Source organism: Ictalurus punctatus, chromosome 17, assembly GCF_001660625.3.
Source record: "Ictalurus punctatus breed USDA103 chromosome 17, Coco_2.0, whole genome shotgun sequence".
Classification (NCBI taxonomy): domain Eukaryota; kingdom Metazoa; phylum Chordata; class Actinopteri; order Siluriformes; family Ictaluridae; genus Ictalurus; species Ictalurus punctatus.
This window is the reverse complement of record NC_030432.2, coordinates 60,062-82,070: the sequence shown is the minus strand read 5'-3', so window position 1 is coordinate 82,070 and position 22,009 is coordinate 60,062. Positions and strand designations below refer to the sequence as shown.

Here is a 22,009-nt window from a genome sequence, read left to right as displayed (position 1 = left end):
AAGGCACATGACAGCCTGCCTGGAGTTTGCCAAAAGGCACCTGAAGGACTCTCAGACCAAAGATTGAACAAAGATTGAACTCTTTGGCCTGAATGGCAAGCGTCATGTCTGGAGGAATCCAGGCACCACTCATCACCTGGCCAATACCATCCCTACAGTGAAGCGTGGTGGTGGAAGCATCATGCTGTGGGGATGTTTTTCAGCGGCAGGAACTGGGAGACTAGTCAGGATCGAGGGAAAGATGCAGCAATGTACAGAGACATCCTTGATGAAAACCTGCTCCAGAGCGCTCTGGACCGCAGACTGGGGCGAAGGTTCATCTTCCAACAGGACAATGACCCTAAGCACACAGCCAAGATAACAAAGGAGTGGCTACAAGACAAATCTGTGAACGTCCTTGAGTGGCCCAGCCAGAGCCCAGTCCAAAGACATGCATGGTAGGCTGATTGGCGTGTCTAAAGTGTCCGTAGTGTATGAATGGGTGTGTGTGTGTGTATGTGATTGTGCCCTGCGATGGACTGGCACCCTGTCCAGGGTGTACCCCGCCTTGTGCCCGATGCTCCCTGGGATAGACTCCAGGTTCCCCGTGACCCTGAAAAGGAGTAAGTAGATGAAAATCTCTGGAGAAATGTGAACATGTCTGTGTACCGACGCTCCCCATCCAACCTGATGAGAGGTCCTGCAAAGAAGAATGGGAGAAACTGCCCAAAAATAGGTGTGCTAAGCTTGTAGCATCACACTCAAAAAGACTTGAGGCTGTGATTGGTGCCAAAGGTGCTTCAACAAAGTATTGAGCAAAGGGTGTGAATACTTATGTACATGTGCTTTTTTTGTTTTTTATTTTTAATAAATTTGCAAAGATTTCAAACAAACTTCTTTCATGTTGACATTATGGGGTATTGTTTGTAGAGTTTTGAGGAAAATAATGAATTGAATCCATTTTGGAATAAGGCTGTAGCATAACAAAATGTGGGAAAAGTGAAGCACAGTGAATACTTTCCAGATGCACTGTATATTCCATTGTTGACAAACATTTTGAACAATACCAGCCAATGAAATTAAAAAGCATGGTAAAGTGAGTGAATAATTAAAAAATATCTGACAGCCATTTGCAGCAAATATGGAGCTCATCAATGGAAAAAAATGAGCCCGATTGCTGCTGCAAATGCCTTTTGGATTTTTTTTATGTGGGTCATGGCAGAAGCATGAGCCTGTATATCATGTACTTGAAGAATTATTTTCAACTACACACACACAAAAATGGGCTGCAATTATTGGAGTCTTAAAGCAAGCATTTTACTCTCTGGCTAGCACTTCCACTAAAGGCTACAGCATTTTATATTATTATTTTAGTCTAAGTGTGAGACTGCACATACAGGTCTGTGTGGAAAAATGTGTTTGCAAACATAAATGTACATTGTTGTTTAGTGCCTGTAAGACCATGAGTGTCTGAGCAACTGCATCACTTATTGTGTGTTTGTGTGTTTATTGTATCTCAGCAGGTTCAGATCTCCATGGATCTCGGTAGTGGTTAAAGCTGATCACCTGGCAGTGAAATTCAGTTAATGCACATGGCATCGGCGCCACCTCCTGCCACTCGCTCTGCCTGCTGTCATAAACCTGCACCTCATCTGTGATCTCGTCAGGAGAATAATCCCCTCCCAAGATGTAGATTTTTTCCTGCACGCCTACAGCACCTGCATTAAAGCCTGCACACTCAAAAGAGCCCTCACTCTTCCACACATGAGTCTCTGGACAGAAACTGTACACCTTATATGTGGACAGATCACACAGGTAGAGTGTCATGTTAATAGACACAGCTTTAACAAGTGTGGCATGAAAGAACTGGCCAAACTCAGTTACCAGCTGGCACCACTGATTAGCTTCAGCATCGTAGCGGAAAAAACAGTCCAGTGATGGGTTGAAAGCATCAGAGGTCTCCAGCTCAGAGCCTAGAGTGTAGATGATAGTGCCACACACTGCCGCCTCTGGGAAGTAGATCCGGCGTGGTAATGGACTCACAGACTTCCATGTATACCCTAGTGGGTCATAGCACTCCACATCTCGGAGGCCATGCATTCCAAGAGTTTTACCACCAATGACATAAATGTGATTCAGGGCAGAGACAGAGACATGCATGGTTCGTGGGCTTTGCATGGCCTGGATTTCTACAAATTTTCCTGTGATAGGACAGTAGCACCATGCTTCCCTCGTAGCCTCATGCTCTGTCTCGGCAGTGTGAAGTCTCACCGTCCTGCAACATTTGCCTCGGCATCCTCCAATGACAAACAGCTTCTCTCCAAAACTGGTAATGGATGAGCCAGGGAGGTCAGCAAGCTCGGAGCTTGGCAGCTGGTGCCAGTGGTTGGCTGCCACATCATAGCAGAATGTGTGACGCGTCTCACCGTTTTCCTCTGTTTTGTGCACATAGATGTAACTGGATATTGTGGATGGACGAGCGTCAGGGAAAAGGCCACTAAACTCTGTCACTTGTGCCAATGCTTTCATCACTGCTCTGTAACATTCATCACTCTTCAGTATCAGTGCCTCAGACCGGCCCATTTCCTCCAGCTTGGCAGGGGCAAGATGGTGCAGTCGGATGTGCGAGAGGAGCCCAGGAAATAAACTGCACCGAAACTGCAGGTCATGTTGAGTCCACTGGATCAGGGATCGCAGTGCACATTCTTCGTCTGGCACATTGAGTGAATCTGAGACTAGGCAGTGCCGCAGAATTCCTGCAGGCATCTCCAGGAAGTCTGGACTAGAGGAAAGTGCATGGAAGTTGGCTATCACAAACTCAGTAGCATGGTGCAGAAGGCAGGACGAGCCATATCCCTCAGCAATGGCCAATAGGTGAAGACAGTTAGAGTGGTCAAGCGTCTGGATTAAAAAATCACTGCAGGCCTGGGAGAGCACACTCACCTGCAAACAAACAGTAATTATTAAATATTAACAATTAAATAATTAAACATTAACAAACTGTACTAAATTGCACAAAAGACTCAGGAAATATTTTTTTTATTCTAGGCAAATAGCAACAGCATTGTGGACAATAAATAACCTTTGGGACACTATGATGTTGTTAAGGAATAAAATATATTAAATAAAACATATAAAATATGCCTGTGAATAAAAATAGTTGTGTGTTAGGACAAGCTCTTGATTTTTGGAGATGAATCATTTTATAGATTAAAGTTTTTCCAAACTTAAGTCTATGTAAAATGATGACTTCACAGCCAAAGGGACATTAAACTGTTCAATTAATAAAATTAAGTCCAATCTGACTGTTAGGTTTTTCACATAATGGAAAATGTGTGAAAGTGAGGAACAGAGGAAAGGCAGTATGAATATGTATCATTGTAAATCTTATTAAATAATCAGTATTATAATATTGCCTCTTAATCATTTGGAATTAAAATAATAATATAATACAAAATAAAACATAAAAAAAGTCAACTTGACATGTTTACATATTAATGCATTTTGAAAAATGATTTGTTATTTCTGAAGTTCCTGAAAAATCTGCTTTTCTCTGTGTTCATTGATTGCCCCAGGGAGTTTCTGATCAATGGTTGTAGAAAGAAAACGTAATATATTTTTCCATGAACATGTGCACAATGTTAAACTATTATAATGCATGACAATGAAGGGAATCATGGCACCTGCTGAAATTCCTCATCAATTAAAATGTCGCTCAAACATACAGCTACAGGTAGTAAACTTTTTAATGGAATAATATTATATAGAACGTGTGATTATATTGTACATAAAAATCTGAAAAACTCAAATGGTAATGCTGAAGATTTAAATATACAAACTAAGAAAAAAAGTAGTCAACAAGACATCTTTTCCATAGTTAAAGCAAAAAATGTTTCGGCCGTTTTATTTGTAGACAAAAATGTCAAATGTTGTTTAACACCCACATACAGGCTACTCATTACATTTCCACCTTTTAATTCTTATCACTGTTAACAATGAAAGTATAAAGAAATCAGTGCAATAAATGTGCAGAATAATAAGTTTGTATATCATATTACACTATTTAAAGATGATTGTTAAAAACTGCATTCATGTGCACAAGCTGGCGGCTCAGCTGAAGTCTGTCACATCATGGACGTAATGGAGGTTAGGACGTGCAGATAAGAGCTTTTATTATATGAGAGACAGGCAGACAAATCCAAATCGTTAAACATAGATGTGGTCATAAACATGCAATAATTCAGGCGATCGGCAAACGGGCATAAATAAGAATTGAGAACGAGGGAGAGAACAAGATCAAAACAACAACACATGAAGCGAGAAACAAATGCTTGGTATACAGAAAACTCATGTAATACTTCGCAACGTACAAGAGATATGAGGGGTTTAAATAACAAACGTAAACAGGAGTGAAACAGAAGACAGCTGAGAACAATGATGCCAGATATGGGAAACAACCAAAGAAAATACAGGGGTGGAGACAAGACATAAACCATAACAAATGCACGTGTCAAAAGTAAACAAAGTCAGTGTCACTGAAAACCCAAAAGTGTGCACTCACGCTTCGAGCTCGCGCTTCAAGCATCAAGCTCACGCTTCGGTTTTCCGAGTACGCTGCGTGCTACAGCGCTTAGCTCGAGGGGAAACTGTGACAAAGTCGCTGATTTACTGAGAGCATAGTGTGGAAACTCCTTATAGCTTAATTATGGATGGAGCCATCAGCAGTGTCTGAAAACTGGATTATTCAGATTGGCCTCTTTGAGCCAGCATGCACCACTGATCCGACTCTGAACTAGCTGAGTGGGATTGGGAAGTGACTAGGCTTGCTGAGATAGTCTGTGTTACCGGTGTTACATGGTGTTCAGCCGCACACCAGTTACATCACATCACCATCGTTACATCACTTGCCCACTCTGGCCCCGCCCCCACTGTCGTTTTACTTTTTTATAGTAATAAAAAATCATTTAGTTCAGTTAGAGAACAGACACTACAATTAAAAACTAAGCGCGTTTGCTCAATTCAGCATGAGCCGAATGAGTCAGAGTCGCAGTACAGATCAGCAGGAGTCAGATTTCATTTAGCCCGTGACGAAAGTGAGGTGAGCTGACTGACAAGACGATGGCAGAAGATTTCGTTTCAAAAGTTCTATGTTTAATATAAGCATTTTGTTTTTGTTGTGCTTATCATAAAGTAACCCCCACCCCCACCTCCCCCATGGTGATACCGGTATTACCGATGTTGTCACACGTCGATTAACCGGTGGGAAAATTTCCTCACCATCACATCCCTAATGGTGACGCAACCCGTGGCTCTGACAGAGCTCTTTCACACAATACTCTGTACTTTGTAAAGTGTCACCTGTAGAAAAGATGCTAGATGGAAAAGCATATCAACGTTTTCCTCCATGATTTCCATCTGGCCCAAGTACGCAAAGTCCAGAAAACTGCGTACAGCCTGCAGGGAGAGATTACTCAGTGTGACAGAGCCACCATCACTCTCTCGCATGTTTACCTCGAACATGGCCCTGTGATGGAAAAATGACAAAATATCTATGTATTTGACAATAAATCAAGCGCTGTTTACTAATAATCATGTTTTGCACTTGGATGCTATTTAAAGCAATTGAGTGCATACTTACTTTAATAATAATTACAATTATTATTATTTGCTCATATTTATGAGCAAAGAAGGCTATGACTGTGTCTTTACACTTAAAAATGCTGGGTTATTTTTCCTACCCACTTGCTGGGTTGAGCCTTGGGTCATTTAATTGGGTTATTTTCTCAGTCTTGGGTAATTTTTGGTAGTTTTGTGTAACCCAACCACTGGGTTAGTGGCTGGATTATTTTCACTGACATTGGAACAATGCACCCCTCCCACACCCCGACGCATCAGCCCAGCTCCTTGGGTCAAGTCAACTCAGTGCAGACTGTGGTGCACTCAGATGGTGGTAGCGGTTTTCACACGGACAGACTGTTAGATTTACTTGGAGAAATACACTCAGAAAGAATGTGTTAATATCCTACAAACTTTCCGTGTTATTACTATTTCAACACGTTTTGATAAATTATACAATAAATATGTTAGAAAAAAGAAAAAAAGAACAAAAATTCACGAGTGACCAACGCGTGTTTGTAAGGCTGGTACCAAGATGTCTGAACCTTGAGAGAACTACTCTCTGAGGACAAAGGACTACTTCGAGAACGAACACTCAATCTTTCTCCCACAGAATTAGCATCCTCACCTGAGATAGCACATCAGGCTCAGTGGAGCCTAAGACTCTCCTCACACCCTTCTCTTTCTCTGTACTGAGATCACCTTAAACATACCCAAGATCTATATGTATTGCATAACATGTTTTATTGTGAACAAGATGCCAACTATACATGTTTGCTATATTACAAAAAAGGTCTCAGTGCGACTGGAAAATATGATCTCATTCCCTCACCAGCAGTTCAAATAAAAATATTACATGCCGTTAAAGGCATACCCTCGCAGGGTCCCTCACTGACATTACCCCCTTTATGTAAATATTGTACATCCTTCCACAGACATCAAATTATAATCACAAACAGCACCATTTGGTGGACCCACAGAACATCTGGGTATTTAGGGGAGAGCTGTGTGTAGTTTTGCTTTACCAGGTATGTAAGTGTTGTCTCTCTTAGGTTGTATCATTATGTTTTGAATATGTAATGTTGAATATAATTCTTTCTTTTTATTATTAAAAGTAGTATTGGATTTGGATGTTTTCATACCTGGTTATATGAATTATTAGACTTGATTATATTCTGAATTATTCTGAAATTATTGTCTCTAGTAGATTACGGTAAATCCTTGTTACAGCAAATCTGCGACCAGGTTAGTACAGGCTAACAAGTTAAGCTAAGTTAAGTGTACTTTGTTTGTACAGGCTCGATAGGGATTTTCTGTTTAGGACAACATAAAGTTGATGGACCAAGTCTAAATAGGATGAAGTCTAAACCTCTGATTACTGTAATATTCTTCTAGCTAACATGCACATAGGAAACTATGGCATGATTATATAAAGCTAATTTTACTTAGATATTATTGGTCTATCTCTGTAGATTTTAGTGGTCATGACCTCTGACTAGAGATAACGTTAGTATAACTAAGTGTTACTATCTAAGGGGACTAAATAAAGTACTATTTAGGAAAGGGTAAGCATGGGGCGGTCGTCTAAATAGTATTAGTCAGTTACCTCTGGCTAATGACCAAGACTGGCGAGTTTGTGACCGTGAGATCCGCGCACATGGCCGGCACGAGACTCGACACGGAATCCGAATGTACGAGTACAATTTAAATATAGAATAAAATAAAATTAATCAAGTATAGAAGATCAAAAGTACCAAAATACAAATGACTAAGGAATAAATACAACATTGAGGTTTTTATATTTGGAGTCAGATTTAATTTAAGAGAGAGTCAAGCAGAATTGGAATGACAAATTTAAATATATTCACCTCGCTTCAAAAAGACAGGAACACATGGGAATCCTTCTACCACGTCATTGGATACCATCGTTGGACCAGTGAGTGGACCCCTACATGTTAAATTATTGTCCAATCACACTGTGGACTGCGGTGCCGACATCATCATCCGACTCTTAACTCGCCTCAAAGTGAATGTTCATTGCTCTGACCTTTTCACTGTGAAAAGTGTAGTGGAGTCCTCGAGTCCAGGAAACCAAATGACCACAGGTAAGTTAGCATTCATTACTATTTAGCATTAATGCTGCTGAAAATGCCTTTCCGAGTTTGTGATATTTAGGCAGGGCACTCTCGAAAATGTATTCATTGTAAAACATTAACTCAGCGAGTGATAATTAACTTTACCTATCACAACAGCTTCAACAGTTTACATCATGTACTGCTTCCTTAGTGTTGGCTGTACACTACTAGCATCATGTGTTTTATGTTGACTGTGAAATATGGACCGAGTTGATTCTATTATTCTCTGGGTCTGCATCTTATCTGAGGCTCCGAGTTAGGGTTTGCCAGCTGGATGCTGTCACCAGTAGGGATGAGTGATGCCAACCTAGACCCTCACCTGAGGTAATAACATTACTTTATCCAACAGCCTGCGGTAATTTTAGACATTCCCTTTTTGAAAGTTAACGATAACATAGCATTACAGATGTTCACCATGATGCAATACAGAGACTGGGTTAACGTTAACTATATTTAGCAAGTGTTTTGGACAAGGCAAGCTGTAGTAATTAGCATTAGGAGAATTGGTTAGGGCCGTGTTTTTTCATGTATTGGGTGTACGTTAATGCCGGGTAACAGGTGCAGACAGTCAGTGGCTAACAGAACTTAGCTAGCTCAGTAATGTTGAGGCCAAAAGTTCTTCACAAGGTTAACATGACAAAAAGAGAGGATGGGGTTACATTCGGTTGTAATGCTTTCCACTATCTCTGTAATGTTGGCTGAATTAATTTGTTTGTGCAAAAAAACTGGCGGTGAGGTGCTAAAGTCAGGAAAATAAATGTTTGCAAGTTAGCTAGATTTTCCTAGTGAGTCTACAGCGCCATTTTGCTCATTAGGAGAGTGGAGGACACATTTTCAAAATTACACAATTTGGATTCTGTAACACAATTTCTCAGTTAAAGCCCAGGCATTTGTCCATATTTTGCCGCTAACGTGTAACCAACACTCTTTCTGCTCTTTTACAGTTTTTCAAATGGTAGGGAGCGGGACTCTTGTCTTCCTAGATGGCAGGGAGATTTGTAAAAAGATGCATCAACTCCAATTCTTACATCTGACAAATGTTTTAATGATTTTAATAAATGTCACCTGAATTTCATGCAATCGTTTGTTTAGTTTGTGAGCATTTTAGTAGAATAAACAAACTGCACACAAACAAGCTGCATTTTAGGATAATTGTAGGGGAAAAAGTATAAACAACAAATCTGTGTTATTCTTGTGTTATTTTTTAAATGTACTAACAGACTAATTGTGTTAAAAGCAACACAAAATGTGTTCTCCTTAACTAGATGCAGGTGTGTTAAAAATTAACACATGATTGAGTGAAGGTTCGTATCAATAGAAAAAGCAAAAATGTGTAATAACAGTCCAGTTTACATGACTTTAAATGTACCGCTATTTCATTAGCTTTGGCATACTTGTTTGTAACACCACTGGATCGTAAGTTGGTTACTCAGTTATTTGGATGTTTTAAATGTCTCTGATCAAAATCTGATGTTTATGTCTTAAATATATGACTTATTAGAGTCATTTAATTCAAAGTATATATAAACCACCACTTTAGCAGCTCTAGAAATACATTTCTGAACACCTTCTTGTTACAGTTACATTTATACAGCACTTTTCTAGACACTCAAAGCGCTTTACATAGTATGGGGAGGAGGGATCTCCTCAACCACCACTAGTGTGTAGCCTCCACCTGATTATACGATGGCAGCCATATTACGCAAGAACTCCCACCACACACCAGCTACTAGTGGAGAGGAGAGAGTGACGTAGCCAATTCAGAGTTGGAGGTTATTAGGGGGCCATGATAGAGAAGGGCCAATGGGGGAATTTCACCAGGCCACCAGGGTCATACCCATACTCTTTACGATAAATGTCCTGGGATTTTTAAATTTTGTGTATAAATAAAGCAGATAGAATGCTGACATATTTGTTTATAATGTGGTATATTTTACATTTTCAAAGGGTAAAAATAACCCTGAAAATATTCACCCATTTATGAAATAAAATTAACCCAGCATTTTTAAAAAAAAAAATGAGACTATCCTATGGGTTGAAATACAACCCATTTGCTGGGTTAAAATTAACAACCCAACTTGATGGTTTAGTTTAGCACAAATTGTGTTCTGTCTATATTTACCAAGCCATTGGGCTAAAAATAACCCAATTTGGGTTGTTTTTTTACCCAGTGTTTGTTAGAGTGTATTGTTTAACCTTTTGATCTTTTGTTAAAAAAATTCACAAAATACTCTGCTCTCATCGATATCACACAATTGCAATCAAAACACATGTTTATAAAAAAAAAGAATCTTTGTTAAATATAGGTGTGCAACAATTATTGACACCCTTATGAATTCATGAGAAAAAATATATGAAGTACATTCCCATTGATATTCAAAAAAAAATTTTTAGAACACCTGGGTGACTAGGAATAGGAAAATTCTTCAACCATGACTTCCTGTTTCACAGGGGTATAAATATGAGGTAATACATAGGCCAAATTCCCAAATTCCCATCATTCATAACAATGGGTAAGACCAAGGAATATAGCTGTGAAGTGCAACAAAAGGTTGTTGATCTTCACAAAATGAGAAGTGGCTATAAGAAAATCAAAAGCAGTGAAAATGCCCATTTCCAACATAAAGGGCAATATTTAATAAGTTCCATCCATCCATCCAGAATATGCAAACTCCACACACAGGGCTGTGGTGGAAATCGAACCTCCAACCCTGGAAGTGTGAAGCGAACATGCTAACCATTAAGCCACCATGCCATTGTCTCAACACACTGTGAAGAGGCTGGTTTGAGTGGCCAAAAATTTACAAGGATCACAGGTGGAGAACTGCAGATGTTAGTTGTGTCTTGGGGTCAGAAAGTCTCCAAAACTACAATCTGAAGTCACCTACATCACCACAAGTTGTTTGGAAGGGTTTCAAGAAAAAAGCCTCTACTCTCATCCAAAAACAAACTCGAGCGTCTTCAGTGTGCAGACACTACTGGAACTTCAAATGGGGTCGGGTTCTACGGTCAGATGAAACCAGAATAGAGCTTTTTGGTAATAAACACAGAGGTGGTTTTGGAGCACACAGAGAGGTAGCCGTATGGAAAAGTACCTCATGCCCACGGTTAAATATGGAGGTGGATCTTTAATGTTTTGGGGCTGTTTTTCTGCAGAGGACCTGGACATTTTGTTAGGATACATGGCATCATGGACTCCATCAAATATCAACAGATATTAAATGAAAACCTGACTGCCTCTGCCAGAAAGATTCAAATGGGCCGTGGTTGGATCTTCCAGCAGGACAGTGATCCAAAATATTCATTAAAATCAACACAAAAATGGTTTACTGACCACAAAATCAAGGTCCTGCCCTGACCATCCCAGTCCCCTGACCTGAACCCCATAGAACACCTGTGGGGTGAACTGAAGAGGAGAGTCCACCAGCGTGGACCTGGAAATGTGAAGGCTCTGGAGAGATTCTGTACGGAGGAACGCTCTCAGATCCCTCACCATGTATTCTCCAACCTCATCAGGCATTATAGGAGAAGACTCAGAGCTGTTATCTTGGCAAAAGGAGCTAGCACAAAGTATTGGACTGAAAGGGTTCCAATAACTGTTGCACACCTATATTTAGCAAAGATTTTTTTATTTAGGTAAACCTGTGTTGTGTTTGCAATTGTTTGATATCCACGAGAGCAGAATATGTTTGTGAATTGTTTGAACAAAAGATCAAAAGGCTAAACAACAAAGACAAATTTTCACAGCCTTCACAGATCATATTTAGCAAGGGTGCCAATATTAGTGGAGGACTCTGTATAGCATTATTTGTGTTGTGAACATGTTCTACAGCAATAAAAGCTAATAAACTACTCTGAGACATTTGAACCCTAACCCAGCAATAAACCACCAGTTTTAGGATAATCACTAATGCTGATTGTAAGATGTTTCTATTAACAGGTTCTGCAGAAAATTCTTACTTGAAGAAGTCACTACAGGCAGCGAGGACACAGCGATGGCACGGCAGGATCTCATCCTGAACATGAATGTGGAAGTCAAAGAGCATGCCTTTCTCACGAAACGCGCGTAGAACGCTCAGGATCTGATCGCCATGACCTTCACACACCAGCAGCACCGAACGCTGTTCTGAGACGCTGTTAAACACCGGCTGGTCTGCACCTGACACACACTCTTCATCCATCAGCATGGAGCCTCTGAGGAAAGAGATGGAGGAAAAAGGGAAAAATTGTTTTTATACTACAGCAGTTCTTAATTTTGCTTCAAAACCTAAATTGTTCAGCTTAATCATATATGCATTATAAATTGTTATATGTCTAGTTCACTTCTTAGGTTCTGCACTGGAGGTACGAGGCTAATATTGCTAACGAGTAATGCAGTATGGAGCATTACATATCAGTGTGTAACCCCTCCCACAGTGGTGTCTACTCACTCAAATGTTATGATTCACACTATATTACACTCCATTCTTGTTATCAAAGACAGCTCTATTTTGAAAATAATCAAGGGTTTTTAGTTTACAAAAGAAAAATTATCAAAATTCTATAACTTATTGCTTATAGGAGTTACACATGTAAAAACCAAATGTACTATGATACAGCTTATTATTGCTATTAAGTACAGCAAATAGAATTTGAAATCTCAGTTTTTAATATTTTTTATTTTATTATTATTTAAAATAAAAACTTTTTTATGATTTTTTTAAATTTCGCAAAAGAGAAAAAATAATTCAAATGTAATAACTTTTTGACTGTATGAGTTACATATGTAAAACCAAATGCGTTGTGATAGTCTATTATTGCTACAGCAAATAGATTTTTTTAAATCTCAGTTTTTATACTCTAAGTTTAAAAAAACTTTTATTTTTAAAAGAAAATTTATAAAAACTCAATAACTTTTTGACTGTATGAGGCACACATGTAAAACCAAATGCAACATGATTGCTATTTTTCTATTTTTAGTAGTCTATTATTGCTACCAACTACAGCAAACAGATTTTTAAAAACTCATTTTTATTTTTTTTATTTTCGTTTTTTTTAAATGAATAATAAGAAGTAAATAAATAAAATTCAGTAACTATTTGACTGTACTGTATGAGGTACATATATATATATATATATATATATATATATATATATATATATAGAGAGAGAGAGAGAGAGAGAGAGAGAGAGAGATAATGTTGTAGTGAATCTTACATCCTACCCCATGCTGTATGTACCTAACACTACAATAAGTTGGATATCCTGCAAAGTAGACGACAATAATGTTGGTAGAATCTTATACAGTTACCCAGGTCATGCACTTTTTAGACGGCCTCTTACTGACTCCATTACTGTAAAGCATGGATGATCTGCGTTTCTGAAAGATTGGCTTCCACTGGCTTTAACATCAGAAAATTTTTAATTATAGTACTTGGTTCTCACTGCCGGAGTTAGAATATACAAGTTTTGTCCTTTTTGTGTGTTTATTTCCTAAGAAATAGAAAGAGAAACTCGAATGTTCAGCAAATGTCCAATATAAACTCAACTTTACAGCGGTCTGCCAAAGCTCGGGGAAATTGCTGATTTAGTAAATGCCTAAGCTTACTTTTATAGGCTCGCAATGACTACGTTTACATGGACAGCAGTAATCTAATTATTGGCCTTACTCTGAGTAAGATAATAATGTGATTAAGGTGTTTACACGAGTCGCTTTTAGAATACTCCTGTCATGTACCTGTTTGACATGTTATAGAACATAATTAGATGAACAGCCCGCCTCATTACGTCACCGCGCCACGCCGTCCGACGTCCCTCCAGAATTTCACTTATCTACATGCAGTTCGTCTTCATTATGGGACCGTTTACAGTTTTTGGTGTTTTTATTTATTTTATTTTTTACGAACGCTTTAAGTGCAGTTAATTATTTCTCATGCTGTACGTGCTAATAGACAACTGCCAAATCGCGTACTTACCGTCTATACAGGCCTATAGTAGGAAAGTATGCGACTTGGGACACAGCCGAACTCTCTTGTTCGCCGTAAAGCGTAAAACTGCCGTGTGTGATCGTGTCCTGTCGCAAAATGCGGTGCAAACTCTCACACGACGTTCATAATGTGATTAAGGTGTTTACATGTCACTACTACACGTCCATAATGTGTCTAAAACAGGAATACTCCACCTGTCTTAATTCGATTAGAATTTACTTCGATTATGAGCTTAATTAGATTAAGGTAAGTAAAAATTGCTGTTTACATGGTAGTTTCTTAATCAAAATATGGTCTTAATCGGATTAAGAGCGGATTATTGTTGTCCATGTAAACGCAGCTAATGAGAATAAACGGCTTGAAAACTTCTAACCCCAACTTTGGCTATTTCATGTAATTTCATTTAATATATATGTAAGTTTTAAATTAAATATTAAAAAACAAGATATCAATTTGTGAAAATATATTAGGGCAGAAATAATGCCAGGGTATGAAAATATGTAGCCTACCACTCGCACAGAACCGCAAAGCAACAGATGGTGGTACAGTAAGAGCGTGGCATCGGCGTGTCAGATTTTTAATGTGCGGCTCAAGAAGCCAGTATGGATAAACTATATCATCTGCCGAAAATCGATACCCTTCGTGTGGTCATCGGAAAGAAAAAAACAAACACTAAAGAGTTAACTCGGATGCATCAGATTTATCTCAACCCTTCAGCAAGGACCTTAACCCTCAACTGCTCAGTTATATAAATGAGACAAATGTAGGTCGCTCTGAATAAGTGCGTCTGCCAAAATGCCATACATGTAAATGTCTAGACTCTAGACATTTACATTATGGCATTTTGGCAGAGACGTAAGCGATCGTGGAGAAATCAAGAGGCCCTACATACAGCGTCTCTATGATAAAGTCACTGAGCTTAGGAAAGTCTTTCTCTGACTTCACCATCATTCCCAGGTAAATAAAAAGCCCGTGTCGACATTAGTGCATATTATTAACCATTGAGCAGCTGCTCGGTAAGGCATGCTCGGTAAGGCATGCACGGTAAGGCATGCTCGGTAAGGCATGCTCGGTAAGGCATGCACGGTAAGGCATGCTCGGTAAGGCATGCTCGGTAAGGCATGCACGGTAAGGCATGCACGGTAAGGCATGCTCGGTAAGGCATGCACGGTAAGGCATGCACGGTAAGGCATGCACGGTAAGGCATGCTCGGATACTGTGGGAAAGCGTGGAGCGGAAAAACAGACGTTTCTGCTGCGGAACTGTGACGAGCTTTTCCCCTTTAATCTGTTCAAGCAATCTTTTCAGCGTCTCAACACAGAGCAGTCATTTTTTTACCCAAACAAACGCTGTTTTATATATGAAGGGGAAAAATGTACATTCCAAAGAACAGCTCGTCCTTACCGTTTCAGCACCACAGACAGAGGTGTCTCAGCCGGGCTAGCGCTCGCGTGCGGACTGCTGGGGTAGGAAGTGACATCATCAGGGGCGGAACTACCGCTGTGCAGGTGGGCTAGAGCGCTGACGTCACTGTGAGCTACCAAAACACTGCTGAATCCAGCATATACATCACTCCATTTAAGCTGTCCCATACGGTACTTCAGCATTTCATGAATGCACAGTGAAAACCAAATAAATGTTCTATTTAAACGTAATGCATTACTTTACATCGACACTTTTATTTATGCTATATTGGCTTATTTCGTGTTAATGCTATGGCATTTAAAAGCTATTTAAAATCCATGCTTTCCTGATTTTAGAGAGGGCTGGGAGTTATAATATCCAATGGGATGTGCCTAATTTGATCACGTGATTTAAAATTGACTAAATGGCAGTCCAATCCCATCTCTTTGCTTATTTGAACTTCTGTTTCTAACTGGTGCGTGTGTATTTTGAAAAGTAAACCTGAGGAAGAAGAGGAAGAAGTGTGTGTGTGTGTGTGTGTGTGGTCAGAGGAAATGGATCCGCTTTAGTGCCTACACTCACACCTTTATACAAATACAGTACTTAATTTCAGTGCTGTGAAAAAGTATTTGCCCCCATTCTGAGTTCTTCTGTTTCTGAGTACAGTGTCCTCCACTAATATTGGCACCCTTGGTAAATATGAGCAAAGAATGCTCTGAAAATTTGTCTTTATTGTTTAATTTTTTTGATATTTAGTTAAAAAAAAAAAACAACTAAAATTCTCTGCTCTCATGGATACCATACAATTGCAAACAAAACACAGGTTTATCAACAAAAAAATCTTTGTTAAATATAGGTGTGCAACACTTATTGGCATCCTTTTAGTCAGTGCTTTGTGCTACCTCCCTTTGCCAAGATGACAGCTCTGAGTCTTCTCCTATAACGCCTGATGAGGTTGGAGAATACATGGCGAGGGATCTGAGAGCGTTCCTCCGTACAGAATCTCTCCAGAGCCTTCAGATTTCGAAGTCCATGCTGGTGGACTTTCCTCTTCAGTTCACCCCACAGGTTTTCTATGGGGTTGAAGTCAGGGGACTGGGATGGCACACATCCAATTCCAGGTTGATTCATAACATTTACAGTTGACTTTAATGTCTTCATTATTGCCCTGATGGTGGAAATGGGCATTTTCAATGCTTGTGCTATTTTGTTTAACCACGTTGAAGAATGTCCTGTTCCTAGTCACCCTGTTGTAAAAAATGTAAAATATCAGTAGGAATATACTTCAAATATATTTTTCTCATATGAATTCATAGGGGTGCCAATAATTTCTGCACACCTATATTTAACAAAGATTTTTTATTTGGATAAACCTGTGTTGTGTTTGCAATTGTTTGGTATCCATAAGAGCAGAGTATTTCTGTGAATTTTTTTTTAACAAAATATCAAAAGCTTAAACAATGAAGACAGCCTTCTTTGCTCATATTTACCAAGGGTGCCAATATTAGTGGAGGGCACTGTATATCTCATATTAATATATCTAAGATAAAAACAAAGGTAACCTGAGTAAACACAAAATACTGTTTTTAAATGCTAATGTTATTTATTGAAACAAAAAAGTTATCCAATACCAATTGGGCCTGTGTGAAAATGTATTTGCCCGTGTAGTTTCTAATTCCCCAAATCTATGACAGTTCATTAATAATAGTGTTCAGCTGGACTAGACACAACCAGATCTGATTACTGCAAACCCTGTTCAATCATATCTACACTTAAGTAGAACTTTTTCAACAGCATGAAGTTTGTTAAAAGGTCTTACCCAGTAATACACTATGGCAAATATTATGACTATGAAATTATAACTATGAAAAAATATTCCAGAACTGATGAGGAAGAAGGTGATTGAAATACGTCAGTCTGGGAAGGGTTACAAAACTATTTCAAAGGCTCTGGGACTCCAAAGAACCACAGTGAGAGCCGTTATCTCCAAATGGAAAAACTCAGTACAGTAGTGAACCTTCCCAGAAGTGGCCAAACGGAAATCACAAAAGAGCCAAGGACAACATCAAAGGACCTACAGGCCTCTCTTGCATCAATAAAGGTCACTCTTCATGACTCCACTACCAGAAAGACACTGGGGGAAAATGGTATCCATGCTTACATGGCGAAGTGAAAACCACTGCTGACCAGAAGAACATTAAGACTCGTTTGAATTTCACCAAAACACACCTTGATGCTCCTCAAACCTTTTGGGAGAATGTTCTGTGGACTGATGAGCTGAAAGTGGAACTGTTTGGAAAACAGGGGTCCCATTACATCTGGCGTAAACCAAACACAGAATTCCACAAAAAGAACATCATACCTACAGTCAAGCATGGTGGAGGAAGTGTGATGGTGTGGGGATGCTTTGCTGCTTCAGGGCCTGGGCAACTTGCAGTAATTTAGGGAAACACCAGAAAATCCTAAAGGAGAATGTCTGGTCTTCAGTCCATAAATTGAAACTCAAGCGCAACTGGATTGTGCAGCAAGACAATAATCCAAAGCATAGGAGTAAGTCGTAGTCCTAGGTAAGTGAAAGACTGATCTACAGTTATTGGAAGTTGCAGTTATTGCTGCTAAAGTTGGCACAGCCAGATTTTAAGTTTAAGGGCCAATAAGTTTTTCACATTGCTGATTGGTGTTGGATAACTTTTTTCCTTTCAATAGAAAAATTAAAACTATATTATGTGTTCAGTCAGGTTGCCTTTGTTTTGTGTTGCATTTCATTGGAAGATCTAAAACTATTTAGTATGAGATAAACACAAAGATAGAAGAAATCAGGAAACACTCTTTCCCAGCACTGTAATTTTAGGACCAAAAATATCTCTCTCACCTACAACCCCTATTCCGAAAAAGTTGGAACAGTATGGAAAATGCAAAAAAAAAAAAAAAAAAAAAAGTCATTTGAAAATTCAATTCACCTTGTACTATATTGAAAACACATTATTAACACATTATTGTCATATCACAGCAAACCAGTGACTACATTTCCCATCCTGCGCTGTGGCCTACAAACATGGCCACCTTGGACTGCAATTCCCACAACACTCACATTCATTCTAATCGCACACCTGCATCAAATTCACACCATTCACAACCACAGTTTGAGAGACTGTTTGCGCACAATGAATTTGCAAAGTTTTGAGTGTTATCACCATACCAAGCGTTTGTACCGTGTTCCTCGATTTGTTTCATGTTCTTTGATCTTGTTTCTGGTTTCTTGTTCTCGATTCTGGCACCGAAATTTGACCGGATGCCCAAAATCTTACCAATTTGTCTTTTGGGAATGTTGTTCTCAAAGTGTTGGATTATTCGCTGACGCATCTGTAGGCAGATTGGCGAGCCTCGACCCGTCCTTGCTCTTGAAGGACTAGGCCTTTTTTGGAGGCTCCTTATATACTCTGATTAGACGATCGCCTCACCTGTTTCACATCACCTTCTTATTCCAACTTCTCACATCGCTATTAGTCCTAAATCGCCCCTGTCCCAACTTTTTTGGAACATGTTACATGCATCAATTTCAAAATAAATGTTTATCTTAAAAACTATGCAGTTGATTAGGTAAAACATCAAATACCTTGTCTTTATACATTTTTTGTTTAAATACAAGTCAAAGTACATTTACAAATCACCCCTCTTTGTTTTTATTAGCATTTTCTATACTGTCCCAACTTTTTTGGAATTGGGGTTTCATTTTCACTTTTTCACACTTTATTATCATATTTTGCATTTTAATGTAAACAATCATATTTCGTACCATATTAAATCATAAATGTGAAAAATGTCATTATGCATTTGCATAATGCAGATACTGCACATCTATAACAGCATCTTATTATGGAAGCAAAATTCAGTCCGTGGTGTGCTTAACCATTATCATTTTTATGAGTTGGACAGACGTCAACCAATCCCAGTCTTCATTGTAAATCCATTATCTAAATAATTTAACACCACAAAAATGACAAATGATATAGCTTCTAAATTGTAATAAGCTTATGTTTGTTTTTTCATGCTTTACCTCTTCTTTTTTCGAACTTGAGCTCCCGATGGTTTTTGTCGCTTTATTTTGCATCTCAACTAACAGTCTTGATTGCTACTGCCAGTAATACGTCAGCAGCATTAGCATAAAAATTATACACTGATCATTATCAACCATAATGCCGCAAAAAAACTAAATCATCATCACTGACACTCACACACACACCAACGGTGATGACTGATAAGTATGATGTACTTTAAAATTTTATTAAAAAATAAACAAAATCATGGTGATGCGTGTCGTTTTGCACTTAATACAGCCTTGCACACAATGCTGCTTATTTACATCGGCATTGCTAACAAACCAAACGAAAACTTTTCTGAGGTAAAAGACATGAGGACCTTAAATGTGGCTCAGTACTGTTAATCGGATTCAGTGGGGCGGCAGTAGGGCGGTGGTATATGGTGACACTCTATGACGCCTAATGGATTAACTGGCCCTGCATATTTGCTTTTGTTAGAAGAACCCTTTTCTTTAGGTTGAGCCGAGGAGAGGATCGAACGAGAGCTGGATGGGGCGACGCGAAATGAAAAAGACTTTCAGGAACTGTCTCAGCTGTTGGCCGCACACGGCTACCACCCAACCTACCAACAGTGTAGGGAGAAGTTAAAAAACTGAAAAGCGACACATTTTCTGTTTCAGATTTCTTGTCTACAAGTGATCAGGGTTCTTTAATAAGAGCTCCTTCTCCTTTTAATGATGCCTCAAGTTCCCCGTTGGTGCGAGCAGCTTCAACACTCATGACTGTTTGAATGCCTGAAATAATATAGGAAATATCATGAATTCCACCATAAATGCATTATTTCTATATCCTGCAACTACGGTGTGAACACACTGTAGATCATTTAGGGGAAGTTAATTTACAATTCTTTTATATGTGATTGATATGTGATCAAGTAGGGTGCATACAGAACTATAGAAAATCTCTTAGTGATGCTAGAAAAGTCTCTCTCTCCACCTGAATAGGAGATAACACAAACAATTCGAGATTTCTATTCAACATTGTAGCAAAATTAAGTAGGAATAAAACCACTACAGAAACAGACACTCAATCATTACACAGCAGTGAAGATTTCATGAAATTTTTCATTGGTAAGATTGAAAATTATTAGATGTGAAATTCAGGCTATTAAATTAAAACCAGACAGTATTAGAACTAACCCTGTAGATGATAATGTAGCGATATCAGATCAACGTTTAGAATGTTTTACTCGCCTTAGAGAGACCGAACTAGCTTCATTGATCTCTTCAGCTAATTCGTCAACTTGCATACTAGATCCCGTACCTACATGTTTGTTTAAACAGATTTGTCCAGGAGTAATTGAACCACTTCTAAATATAATCAATTCTTCCCTTAGCACTGGCTATGTACCTAAATCACTTAAATTAGCAGTTATTAAACCCTTGATTAAAAAACCCTGACCTTGACCCCTCTCAACTGTCCAACTATAGACCAATATCAAATCTCCCCTTCATCTCTAAGATTTTAGAAAAGGTTGTACACAGCAGTTATGCTCGTACTTACATAGGAATAACATTCATGAAATGTATCAGTCAGGATTTAGACCTCATCTCCCAGTGAAATCTCACATTAATTATAAAATACTATTATTAACTTATAAAGCACTAAACGGTCTCATGCCACACTATCTATGCAAACTTTTTTGGTTTTCTATGATCCGCCACGCCTATTTAGATCTATAGGTGCAGCTTATTTGACGGTACCTCGAATAGTGAAGGCTACAGCAGGGGGAAGAGCTTTCTCTTATAGAGCCCCACAGTTATGGAACAGTCTTCCTATTAGTGTTCGGGACTCAGACACAGTCTCAGTGTTTAAGTCTAGGCTTAAAACATATTTGTTTACTCAAGCCTACCCTGACTAGACTTTCTGTTACACTAAGCACAGTCCTAACAATCTCTTCCCTCCCTCTCTCCTTCTGTCAAGCCACACATGATTTTATGGAGATACTAGAGATCCTGATCTGTTCTGCTCTCCGGACCTGCCTGATCCGTTTTAGATGTCCTACCTCTGGATGGAGCTCTCATTACTCCAATTCTACATGGAGGTTCTCGCTGTTGGCTGCTTCTAAGGTCAAACAGACTGCATATAAATCCATAATGAACTTTTTCACACTATCTGTTGTTACCCAGATGAGGACGGGTTCCTTCTGAGTCGGGTTCCTCTCAAGGTTTCTTCCTCTTAACATCTTAGGGAGTTTTTCCTTGCCCCCGTCGCCACTGGCTCACTCAATTGGGATAAATTTGCACATTTAAAATCTGTATACTGTGTTTCTGTTTCTGTAAAGCTGCTTTGAGACAATGTATATTGTAAAAAGCGCTATACAATTCAAATTGAATTGAATTGAAAAAAAAAATGGCTTAGTTGTTAGTACGTTCGCCTCACACCTCCAGCTTTGGGGGTTTGATTCCCGCCGCGGCCCTGTGTGTGCAGAGTTTGCATGTTCTCTCCCCTCCCCGTGCTGCAAGGGTTTCCACTGGAGAGACCCGCACCTATTACGTGCCTTATGTAAATAGTTTTTTTGTTTTGCACACTTTTTTGCACTTCGTACATTTGCACATTCTAAGTTTGCTGTGTTTACATTTTATCATTTATATCTTTGTATTTATATGTGTATATATTTTGTTCAATAAAAAATACCACTTGTCAAACATGTGTACTTTCTTAATGATTTCATATTTCATAATCATGTAATGTACCAAATAATAACTCTAAATGATAAATACCAAAATTATAAAAACTTGTTGGATAAAAATGCAAGGGGAGACATTTATACTTTGAAAGATTATTAGTCATGATCAATACACTTGAC

General features: G+C 38.8%; 1 protein-coding gene across 1 annotated transcript; it reads right to left on the bottom strand.

Annotated features, from left to right (window-relative positions):
- Positions 1-677: 677 nt before the first annotated feature.
- kbtbd3 (kelch repeat and BTB (POZ) domain containing 3) lies at positions 678-15,198 on the bottom strand. Its single transcript, XM_017490447.3, has 4 exons — positions 15,101-15,198; positions 11,691-11,924; positions 5,338-5,503; positions 678-2,922 (listed from the first exon to the last, which is right to left on the bottom strand). Exons 2-4 carry the CDS (start codon positions 11,915-11,917, stop codon positions 1,486-1,488), a joined length of 1,830 nt encoding a protein of 609 aa, XP_017345936.2. The 5' UTR covers positions 11,918-11,924; positions 15,101-15,198; the 3' UTR covers positions 678-1,485.
- Between the last annotated feature and the right edge of the window lie 6,811 nt (positions 15,199-22,009).

Coding starts and splice junctions, on each gene's coding strand:
- kbtbd3 (XM_017490447.3), bottom strand. CDS start 11,917: ATGCTGATGGATGAAGAGTGTGTGTCAGGTGCAGACCAGCCGGTGTTT. Junction 5,504..11,690: donor GCCTGTAGTGACTTCTTCAA/GTAAGAATTTTC, acceptor TTTCCATCACAG/GGCCATGTTCGAGGTAAACA. Junction 2,923..5,337: donor ATCTAGCATCTTTTCTACAG/GTGACACTTTAC, acceptor GTTTGTTTGCAG/GTGAGTGTGCTCTCCCAGGC.